Here is a 12390-nt window from a genome sequence, read left to right on the forward strand (position 1 = left end):
GTGGAATAACCATGATTTTTAATCACAGCTTTCATGCGTCTTGGCATGCTTTCCACCAGTCTTTCACACTGCTTTTGGGTGACCTTATGCCACTCCTGGTACAAAAAATGTAAGTAGTTCTTTGTTTGATGGCTTGTGACTATCCATCTTCCTCTTGATTACATTCCAGAGGTTTGCAATGGAGTTCAGGTCTGGAGATTGGGCTGCCCATGACAGGGATTTGATGTGGTGGTCCTTCATCCACACCTTGACTGACCTAGCTGTGTGGTATGGAGCATTGTCCTGCTGGAAAAACCAGTCCTCAGAGTTGGGGAACATTGCCTGAGTAGAAGGAATCAACTGTTTTTCCAGGAAAACCTTGTATGTGGCTTGATTAATAGCTCCTTCGCAAAGAACAACCTGCCCAATTCCAGCCTTGCTGAAGCATCCCTAGATCATCACCGATCCTCCACCAAATTTCACAGTTGGTGCAAGACATTTAGGCTTGTACGCCTCTCCAGGTCTCCGTCTAACCATTAGATGATCAGGTGTTGATCTGGGGATGCTTCAGCAAGGCTGGAATTGGGCACGTTAATCTTTGCAAAAAACGTGTGAATCAAGCCGCATACAAGGTCATCCTGGAAAAACAGTTGATTCCTTTTGCTCAGGCAAAGTTCCCCAACTCTGAGGACTGGTTTTTCCAGCAGGACAATGTGCCTTGCCACAGCTAGGTCAATCAAGGTGTGGTTGAAGGACCACGACATCAAATCCCTGTCATGGGCAGCCCAATCTCCAGACATGAACCCCATTGAAAACCTCTGGAATGTAATCAAGAAGAAGATGGCTAGTCACAAGCCATCAAACAAAGAAAAACTGCTTCAGTTTTTGTACCAGGAGTGGCATAAGGTCACCCAAAAGCAGTGTGAAAGAACGGTGCAAAGCATGCCAAGACGTGTGAAAGCTGTGATTAAAAATAATGGTTATTCCACAAAATATTGATTTCTGAACTCTTCTCGAGTTAAAACATTAGTATTGTTGTTTCTAAATGATTATGAACTTGTTTTTTTTGCATTATTTGAGGTCTGCAAGCAATGCTTTTTTTGTTATTTTTACCATTTCTCATTTTCAGAAACTAAATACAAAATTTATTGCTTGAACTTCGGAGACATGTTATCAGTAGTTTATAAAATAAAAGAACTATTTACATTTTACTCAAAAATATACCTATAAAGAGAAAAATCAGACAAACTGAACATTTTGTAGTGGTCTCTTAATTTTTGCCAGAGCTGTATAGCTCTGGTGGAAGGCTGTGTGTATGCCACTGTATGGAGATACAGACCTATTGAGTACCCAGTGGCTCCATGAGAGAAAACAAAAATTCGGTGTTGGATGAAAAAGTGCAGCCAGTTGTGCTTATATTCACAGTTAACGTTATAGTATACAGATGAATACCAGCACACAAGAGGCCAAAATGACAGTAGGAGGGAGGGCTTGAGGCAGAGCTCCTCTTCCTCCTATGTAGATAGAATCTTATCAGTGGCAGCTCTCATCTCCTATCTCAGTAATGGGAAAGTCTGTCATCACCAAATCCAGATTTTACATCAGAATTGAGAATTTTGTTAATGAATGATCAATTGTGGCATTGAAAGAAGCAGATTTTTTCTGATAAGAAATATTGCAAAGTTGCTTATTTTCATGTTTACAATTGCTTTTGAAATAAAAACTAAAATGACGGTTACTGTTCTCCCTCCCGATCTAGAGCTGCTGTTATCAGTCCTGCAAAATAACAAGCTCCAGCCCCTACTGCTTTCAGAGCATTCTTCTAATCACTTCTACAAGCCCAAGATATTTTCCTGTTCAAATGCACTGTTATCTGCATAAGAAAATATAACAGTATAGATTTCAGAATAAATTACTTACAGACATGAATGTGTCACAGTAATAGAAGAATACTGACCAGAACTGTCACTCAAGAAGAAGTGTCCATCTCCTCAGCTCAAAGGAAGTGAAAAAACTGGAAAGCTGTCTGCTGCTGAACACACATATTGAGAATAATCCTTTAACTTATGCATGCATGTCATTAGGAGAAAAATACTAAATTGTTAAACTTGGACAAGGACAAGATAGATTCTGTGTATATTTTTGTCTTGTTGGCAACTTTTAATTTATATTTTGCAAACTATCAGAACTAATTTTTTTTTATCTCATCTGCAGGAATTGCCTACCTTGGGGGAGCCTGTAGCCCCAAACGCAAGTGTGTCCTTGCAGAAGATAATGGTCTCAACTTGGCCTTTACTATTGCACATGAGCTTGGTCACAAGTAAGATATAAATTCAGCATGAAACTTTGTGCTTTGGTTGTGAATGAATGTGTTCTAGAAAATATTCATATAGATATTATCAGTTAACACACAGCCTTCTCGTACAATAAAGACATACATTGCAATGAAAATGAGCGATTAATGGATCTTTAGTAGTGATGGGCGAACTTGAACGGTAAAGTTCAGGGTCCATACCGAACACCTAGTGTTCGTGCACAGACCCCGAACACGGACTTCTCCAGGAAGTCCATGTTACTGTTCAGCTTCGGCAGTCCGAATATCAGGTGTTACCCACGCTGTCATCTGTGTGACAGGTCGAGAAACACCGGCTCTGATAGGCGGTAAGTTCATTACCGCCAGGCAGAGCGCTGCGGTTCTCACGCTGTCACACAGATTTGACTGGCGGTAAAAAGATTATCGCTGGTGAAAAGCTTCTGCTGATGAGTGCTACTTTTCATTATCGTACTCCTGCTCTCGCTGATAGCAATGAGTTGAGGTGTACAATGATGGGAATACCACCAGCTAGCGTCTATGCAATAAATAAATGAATAAAATGTATTATACCTTTTACACTACCGGATTTTCTTCCAATAGCAAGTGCCAATTGATGACACAGGAAGTTATTTAGCAACTGCGTGTTTTCATTGAACAATGAACACCAGAGGGTTTACACACAAAAGCAATTAATGCAAATCACTCATTCCCCTCACTTTAATTATTGACGAGAGCACATCCCTGTTTACATGAGGAGATGTGTTGCTGACCAACGGTTATCTTAAAGGCCCCATCACACTTAGCGACGCTGCAGCGATACAGACAACGATGCCGATCGCTGCAGCGTCGCTGTTTGGTCGCTGGAGAGCTGTCACACAGACCGCTCTCCAGCGACCAACGATGCCGAAGGTCCCTGGGTAACCAGGGTAAACATCGGGTTGCTAAGCGCAGGGCCGCGCTTAGTAACCCGATGTTTACCCTGGTTACCAGTGTAAAATGTAAAAAAACAAACACTACATACTCACCTTCGCGTCCCCCGGCGTCCGCTTCCTGCGCTGACTGAGTGCCGGCACTAACAGCAGAGTGGTGACGTCACCGCTGTGCTGTGCTTTCACTTTACGGCCGGCGCTCAGTCAGTGCAGGAAGCGGACGGCGGGGGACGTGAAGGTGAGTATGTAGTGTTTGTTTTTTTACATTTTACACTGGTAACCAGGGTAAACATCGGGTTACTAAGCGCGGCCCTGCACTTAGTAACCCGATATTTACCCTGGTTACCATTGTAAAACATCGCTGGTATCGTTGCTTTTGCTGTCAAACACAATGATACACGGCGATCTGACGACCAAATAAAGTTCTGAACTTTAATCAACGACCAGCGATATCACAGCAGGATCCTGATCGCTGCTGCGTGTCAAACACAACGATATCGCTATCTAGGACGCTGCAACGTCACGGATCGCTAGCGATATCGTTTAGTGTGAAGGTACCTTAAGGCCTGTATAAGAGATGCAACAAGTTGACAGACAAACACTCCTGGCTGGTGGCATGACATATTTACACGGGACAATCATCGCAGGGTTGTGGAATCGGAATCTCTGTCCATTTTGGTGGAGTCTGTATAAAATGGACACACTCAGACTCCTTAAATATATAATAAATTGAATACAGTATTTAAATGCCATATGTGTTGAATTTTTTTTATAATAATTTAGGAAAGTTATGAAATGTCCTATAAATGTCTGTTCTATTCCTTATCTAAGGATCTCAGCTTGTAGTTAAGATGAATTTGTGCTGCACTTTAGGTACATGCTCAGTAGTAAAGCTCCTCCTCTACAGATCAGAGCAAAATGGCACTGATATACTTACTGCATAATGTATTGCATATTTACAATTTCTTAAGTTTTTTTCATGCTCTGAAGGTGTATTCCAACAAATATATTTTATGTTCTATGTAAATAGCTTGATTATTGTATCATAATGGTGATTACAAGCCTGATATTACCATTTTACTACAATAAATATGTCACTTAAACATGAGCCATGTATGAGGGAGTCGGAGTCTGAGCCAGAGAAATTGAGGAGTCAGAGGTTTGGCTTACCAGCTCCACCGCCCTGAATTATCTGAAATGTACTGTTTTTATTCAGTTGATCACTCATTTGTTTAAAATGGCCTTCAAGAATCAAGGGTGGTACATTTTACAAATTTGCATTCTAGGGGCCTGGTTCATCAAGACTGGCGTTGTTCACGATGAGGGGCATGATGAAGTCAGACACCCCTGATTCATGAAAAGGTATACGCTTCTACATGAATCTGGAGCATCTGATGAGAGTTATGCGTTTCTATGCTCCAAGCCAGAAATCTCACTCCAGTCAAGCACTGGAGTGAGATTTTTGGTATTGAGAATGCCACCACTCATCGTGAATTAGAAAGGTTTTAAGGTCGTGTGCCCACCGCTTCCTCATCCCTTCCTCATCCACTTGGTGGAGCTGGTAGACACTAGTGTGAAAACGCCAAAAGTCATGAAATTTATGTGCAACTTTGTGTTGCACTTACATTTTGCGACTTTGATAAATAACACTGGTCAACGCAATTTTTCTGGCGAAAGGTTTTAAAACATATTTTAAGTCAATTTTTGCTGCTGGTTACTAATATGAACTCCGTTTTTGGCTATCACATCAGGATTTCGAGATATTTTCAATTTTTGATGAAAATTACTCCCAATGTTTTATGATAAAAACACATGATTTTCGGTACTACATTTTGTATACTTTTAATAAAGGAATAACAAAGATTACAAAGTATGTACAGCAAATCAAATATACTTACAGAATTAAACTACAAAATATAAAAACACGTATGTATGGCACACAGATGAATGACAAATGGCAGTTATTTGAATTTTCTTTTCTTGGCTGATCTGTGATGTACAGCTTCTGGGTTGTCTCTCATCAAGCTCCAGCAATAGTCAGCCATCATATGTGAATCCCACCGGCCTTGATACCATTCTTCCATTGTTTTAATGTCCTGATGAAAACGCTCCCCTTGTTCCTCGCTCACATCCCCAAGGTTCTCTGGAAAAAAGTCCAAATGGCTGTGTAAATAGTGAATCTTGATACTCATTCTACATCCAAGATTTCGCAGACTCATTAGTAGCTCTTCCACAATCTCTTCATAGTTGTCTGCTTTCTAATTCCCTAGAAAATTCTGCACCACATTACAAAATGCATTCCAAGCTCTTTCTCTCGTAAGTGTTCTTATTTGAGGTCCATCAAATATTCTTATAGCCTCTTCTCTTCACTAAGACCAGGAAAAGTTGAACATATATAGTTAAAGCATTCTCCACTGTGATTGAGAGCTTTGACGAACTGCTTCATCAATCCAAGTTTTATGTGTAAGGGAGGAAAGACAATGTCCTTCCTATCCACTAGAGGATCATGGATGACATTCTTATCGCCAGATGCCAAACTGTCGCTGAGGCCATTCAGTTTTCACCCAATGCTCTGCTGTAGCTCTACTGTCCCAATAGCACAGAAAACAAGGGTGTTATCATAACAAATGGGAATTATGCATGTTCAAAGAAAACAAAGATATGCTCACATTTATTGGGAGACTAAATGAAAACTAAATTTACCTTAGTGAACTGTATAAACCGGCACTACTTATATTTATCATGGAATTCATGAAAATGGGCTATATACCTATAGCGCAAAAACGTGATGTGATAGAGAAATTATAAGATCAGATTTGAATTCAGCACCCTCAAATTAGTCTAAAACTGTTCTTAAAGTCCATGCCAGAAAAAAATTTATTTCACGTGTCTGATATTCACAGTCTGAACACAGACCACGATGTTCAGACCAACCACGCATTTCCTTACCCGAACTTAAAGGGAACCTGTCACCCCCCCAGGCGTTTGTAACTAAAAGAGCCACCTTGTGCAGCACTAATGCTGCATTCTGTCAAGGTGGCTCTTTTATTTGGGGTCCCTATCACCGCTGAAAGAATCGTTTTTATAATTTGCCCTCCATACCTGTAGTTTGTCGGTGGGGCATGTCTTTCCTCCCCGGACACAAACGCCTCTCAGCCATCAGTCATTTCCTCCTTTCACCTGGGCGCCGCCTCTTCAGCGTTCAGTTATGTCCCCGGTGCCTATGCTGTAATTTTTTTTCTCGGGCATGCGCAGTTAGCGCTGCCCATCCACTGACATCACAGGATGTCTTCATTCTCGCGTCTGCGTGTACACGTGGCCCGAGATCCCGCCCTGCAGTGTGAATAAATCAGAAGAGACTGTGGGGTGGGATCTCGGGCCACGTGTATACGCAGGCGCGAGAATGAAGACATCCTGTGATGTCAGTGGAAGGGCAGCGCTAACTGCGCATGCCCGAAAAAAAATTACAGCTCAGGCTCCGGGGACATAACTGAACGCTGAGGAGGCGGCACCCAGGGGAAAGGAACGAAGTGACTGATGGCTGTGAGGCGTTTGTGTTCTGGGAGGAAAGACATGCCCCCTGACAAACTACAGGTATGGCGGGCAAATTATAAAAATGATTCAGCGGTGGAAGGGATCCCAACTAAAAGAGCCACCTTGACAGAATGCATCATTAGTGCTGCACAAGCTGGCTCTTTTAGTTACAAACGCCTTGGGGGGGGGGGGGTGACAGGTTCCCTTTAACAGCCTCATGAGTAAATATGAGACTGTTGAGTTGGAGTAAGGAGATCAATGGCTGGTGGGGACATTTCAGTCCGTACTCTGACCATTAGTGTCAGAAGTGTGAAAACGGCAGGCTGGGGATAGACGGCAACATGTCTTCTAGCAAAAATTTTCTGCACACATTTTTTTGATCTCCGATGTTGTCAATCTGTCTGTGGCATGATGTCGAGTGACTATTTTAGAGCTACAACTTTAAAAAAGAAAAAAAAAAGCCATTGAATTTTGAAAGGTGACATGCAGGTTGGAAACGCATGTAAATTATATTGAAGTCTATTATGGCAAACTTAAATGCGACAATCTTCAGCCAAAATGTAATCTGTGTTGCTTTTCGACAGTTGCGTTGTGGCCGAAGTTGGTCTGCATCCATTGACTTCTATTGCGGCATGTGATCCGATTTCCAATTACAATCGCAGCAAGCTGCAACTTTTTTCCATGAAAAGCAAGGCAAACACTGCAGGCTGCTATGGGAATGTATAGTCATAATACCAAAGAGGTACATCCCATAGACTCAGCCAATACATGGAGAAGCCGATACATGGAGAAGTGTAGGACACACTATTGTTACAAACAACAAAACCACTAGAAAAATAGTGCCATAGTCCAATAATCATGAAGTTTATAGAAAAAGTTTATTAGAAAATATAAAACAAAGAACATGGACAGTAGAAAAGGGATGCGTGGCAACATACCACATGGAGACTAGAAGGGAGGTAACGATCCCCAGATAGAAAACAATAAGCGCTGCCATATAAAGCACATCATACACAGTGCATGGGAAGTTCGCATAAATAGTAGAAAAGATGTCTTATAGTAATAACAAGAACATGCTGTATCATATCAAAAGATATATATGTATAAGATTGACGGTGTTTATACAACAGTTCACATACTATAACAGCATCATACCAAAAGATCAAAGACATGCATATGTGCAGATGGACAGATGTAAGAACATACCACAGATGCACAGGGGATCACACCAGCTCCAGCTCACCCCGACGCGCGTTTCGGTACAGTCCTTCCTCAGGGAATCGTGATCCGATCCGAGCTGGAAAAAAAAATGCAGATGAACACAATGATAGAATAACATTGGTCCGAATACAATCTGATTTTTTTATCAGATTGCATTTGTCCGATTTCATCGCAAGTGGGAATGAGCCCTAATAAGTGGTTTTACTTGATGATTAAAGTCTGGAAAAACCTTTAAATTTTAAAAGCTTTTTCTATAGATTTCACATTAGGTAACGCACATCAGGCTGGCGTATAATTAGAACAAGCAATTAACTTCCTTGGGAAAATGCATTTGCTTGTAATAATGAATTTAACTCAGCCAAATGTTTGTACATGGGCTGTTGTGGCTCCTTTGAATTTGTATACTTGTAATTTGTAAATGGTCAGTGTGAGCTTGTACTTAGTTTTTTTTGGACACCATCCAGCCACCTAAATAGCAGCAGCCCTTTCAGGTCAGCAGTACCATGCTCACTCTGTTCCAAACTGTGGGCCCCATTAGCACTGTACTATCAAGTATATGTTTATGTAAGAGAAACTAGTGAAGGAAAACTGTAGAGTTGATGTCTAATTCCAACCTGCCCTATAAGTCACCTGTAATTGGTGATTACACTTTTCATACACTAATAAATACACTCCATAAAAATTCATGTTTTGTTTTTTTTTTAATTTTACCTTGTCTAAGCTATTGCAGATTTCCTAATCCCTTGTAAATATACTGTAGGATTACCCAATATTGTATGTCACCACTTGTACAGTGACACAGCTATTAGTCAGACATCACTGCATTCAGTGTCTTGGGTTAGCATTGTTGACGGGCTTGGCATGTGGCTGCACTATTTTCATGTAGCAGGGAGATGCAAGACATTGGGAGGCACACCTCAAATTGATTAGTTGGTCTATTTTCTATTTGACCAGTTTCACACATCTGACAGTTGCAGTTTGCATACAAAAAGCGATGTTTGGAGAAAGTCGCGTGTCTCCTGATCCAAATCAAACAACTTCATACAATACTTTAAATGCCTGTAGGTCTCTAAAGTTCAAGTCAGTAGATCCATGTCCGGCCTAGACATCAAGGACCATGAATTTCGGATGTATGAAATTAACTTTACTAGCTCATTTCTGATGAGCAAAACAAGGTCAAATATACCCTTAGTGACCACCAATACGACTTAAAACTGACCTTCGATATAAGAGAACAGCATCCCCCTACAGGAGACAATCCAGCACCTATCAGCTGTACACTATAGCTGCCAACTTGCTGCATCAGCTACGATCAGTGTTGGCATCAACCATGGCCGTTTAGCCCCTTAAATACTGCTGTTAATAGTGACTACAGGATCTAGATGGTTAACAGAGTGGGGGGGGGGCCTCCCTCTTTAACCCCATCGGGACCCTAAGATCTTGATCGTGTGGTTCTGGTATTTGCTATGACAATTCATGGCTAAATAGCGGCCTTAAAGTCTTCCAGCTATAGCGGCCTGTTCAGAAGTTAGAAACATTTAGGTGGTAAAAATACATTTTTTCATTCCTGTCATGTCAATTTGCATAATCCCTGAAAAGCACCTGAAGGGTTAATAAAATACCTGAAAGCAATTTTGAATATGCCAAGGGGTGCTGTTTTTAAAATGGTATTTCTTTTAGGTGGTTTCCAATATATAGGTCCCCCAAAGTCACTTCAAAACTGAACATGTCCCTATAAAAATTTCCTTGAAAAAAAATTAAAAGTTACTGCTACAATTTTAAAATTTCTAAAATGTTAACAAAATAAAACAACATTTTACAAATTGTATAGCAAGAAAAAAAGTACCAGTAATATTTAACCATATATGTATATAAATGGCGACTCAGATAACAATACAATTACAGGAGAAAAACATGAGTCCAAATGTTGCCAAAATGTAATAACAATATTTATTAAGATAAATTTCAATCACTGATTAACACATAAAAAGATTGACAATGCTTACAAAAATGTTATATATGGATTTTAGATAGTGACTATATCCATGAGTGCAAAAAATGACCCAGGGACAACAAGACAGAACATATGTCAACACAGCAGAGTTAAAGAGATATGCAGCGGACATAATGTCCGGAAAATACTTCCAATGATTTGGTGCATATATCTAAAACATATGGAGACTTTACAAGTGATGAGTTGTTAATACTAAATTCCTCACCAACATCTCTATCTGTGCCAGTGTGTCAGATATACTAAATTTGTTTAACTACTTAAGGGAATAATTACCCATAAGTGCGTGTGTCCGTCAGGGTCCCGGTCACCCTACCCCAACGCGCGTTTCGCGTCAGAAAATCACCGCTTCATCGGGGCATGGTTTAGTCTGAATCTCAGTCCGGTTATATAGTGATCGTATCCGGTCACATGACCGCATAGCGAAAGTACCAAGATGCATGTGTGAACCGCACGCTCCCCTCCCTCATGCACTCCAAGCCCCGAACTCAGCACAGAGACCTGGTCACGTGAGTGGGCCGGCGCCTCGCCCACACAACGCAACACAGGCAGCCCGCCGAGCCGAGGATCAGAACAACGGAGGAGGATCAGAACAACGGAGGAGGAGCTCACCCGCATCCACACATACATATTATAATTAAAGTGACGTAGTGTAAAGTGTACCGTGCCTATATTAGAAAAATATGAAATGGTGTGACATGTATAAATAAATATGTGCATAATTACTTGTCTTACATAATTATTGGAGTATTAACCTACCTATTTAACAGATCACAAGAAAAGATATATATTATATACATTTTTTAAATAGAAAATTAGTATAATTACATGATAATAATTTTTTTTTTTTTTTTAATAAAACATATACCAGTGCTGCCATCACACACAATAAGAGAAGATGCATGGAGAAACAAATAATACGATTACACATAAACAATCATTGGTAATACAGCGTAATCATAAATAATTATTTGATCGTAATACATTTACGTAAATAGATAGACTAGTCACATATTGTACGTCCAAAATATCATCTTGTTAATGGAAGATTCTTATATCATAAATATGGATAACAGTACCGCACACTAAAAAATATATATAAAAAAGAAAACTGAGATACAGATTTAAAATCTAACGGTACATAGCAGAACAAACACTGAACCCCTAAAGTAAATTACTATAAGAAGGAAGAAAACCCCTGTGCTTCATTGAGTCCTACGGGAGTTATCGTGCCCAGTGTGGTAATCCAACGGCACTCTTTCTGTGCTAGGAGGCGCTTAATGTTGCCTCCTCTAATACCACATCGGACATGATCAATCCCCCTTACCAAGAGAGACTTAGGGTTTCAGCCGTGAAATAGTCTGAAATGACGTGGCAATGTTTTTAATTGTGCCAAATCCGTCTCATTTTCAGCCGCCATTATGTCACGCACATGTTCACGTGTGCGTGTGCCTAAACGTCGTGTTCACGTGTGCGTGTGCCTAAACGTCGTGATGTTAGTCCAATATAGATTTTAGGACAACTGCATCTTGCATAATATATAACCTGTACCGTATTACACGTCATATAATGATTAATCGAAAACGTTCTCTTGCCATCAGCAGATTGAAATGTAGTGGCACAACAAATATTTTTGCAAGAAATGCAGTCTCCACATGGGTAACATCCTTTAGATGGACCACCAGATCCAAATATGTCCCTGTTTTGTACAGGGATATAGTGGCTTGAAACCAATAAATCCTTTAAATTTTTTACTCCTTCTTGCAGTCATAGATGGATGTTCTGTCAAGCATTTTGAAAAAAGTGGATCCATCATAAGGATTCCCCAGTGTCTCTCAAGACAATTCCCCATAGTTGTCCATTCACCATTATATGTTGAAATGAAACGAATCCTGATATGTTGACCAACTGGGATGGCTTTGATGGTACTATAAGGGTGTCCTGAATCCGCATGCAACAATGAGTTGACAGCGGTCGACTTCCTAAATACATCCGTCTGTAAATGGCGGTTCTCATCAGCCTCAATTTTGATGTCAAGGAAATCAACCGCCGTCTTGCTTATTTGATACATTAATTTGATATTGTATCTATTCTCATTCAATTGCTGCATGAATTTATGCAAAGCATCTTCAGGTCCCTGCCATATGATGAACAAGTCATCAATATAGCGCAGCCAGCACTGCACATGGTCTGTGGCTTGCAGCCCCCCTCCGCCAAAGACCTTGAAACAAGATCTTCCCCATGAGAATCTGGCTGCATTTAATGCAGAGTTGGAGGATGAATTTACAAAATGGGAAAATAATATTTGTGATAATAAAGCAAGGAACTTTCAGCGTGATGTCAGTTATCAACAATTTAACACAATTTATAAATGGAATATGAATTCCATATTCTATATGAAT

The 12390-nt window shown here is 40.4% G+C and overlaps 1 protein-coding gene across 3 annotated transcripts in view; it reads left to right on the plus strand.

The window, feature by feature from the left end:
- The window catches only part of ADAMTS17 (ADAM metallopeptidase with thrombospondin type 1 motif 17), a 383062-nt gene that overhangs the window by 154128 nt on the left and 216544 nt on the right, over window positions 1–12390 (plus strand). For all 3 annotated transcript variants that reach the window (XM_077263365.1, XM_077263367.1, XM_077263366.1), the window contains exon 8: window positions 2194–2299. In XM_077263365.1, coding sequence (XP_077119480.1) covers window positions 2194–2299 — 106 coding nt within the window. The remainder of the gene's footprint in view (window positions 1–2193; window positions 2300–12390) is intronic.

The sequence above is a fragment of the Ranitomeya variabilis genome, chromosome 5 (genome assembly GCF_051348905.1).
Source record: "Ranitomeya variabilis isolate aRanVar5 chromosome 5, aRanVar5.hap1, whole genome shotgun sequence".
In the NCBI taxonomy this organism is placed as follows: Eukaryota; Metazoa; Chordata; class Amphibia; order Anura; family Dendrobatidae; genus Ranitomeya; species Ranitomeya variabilis.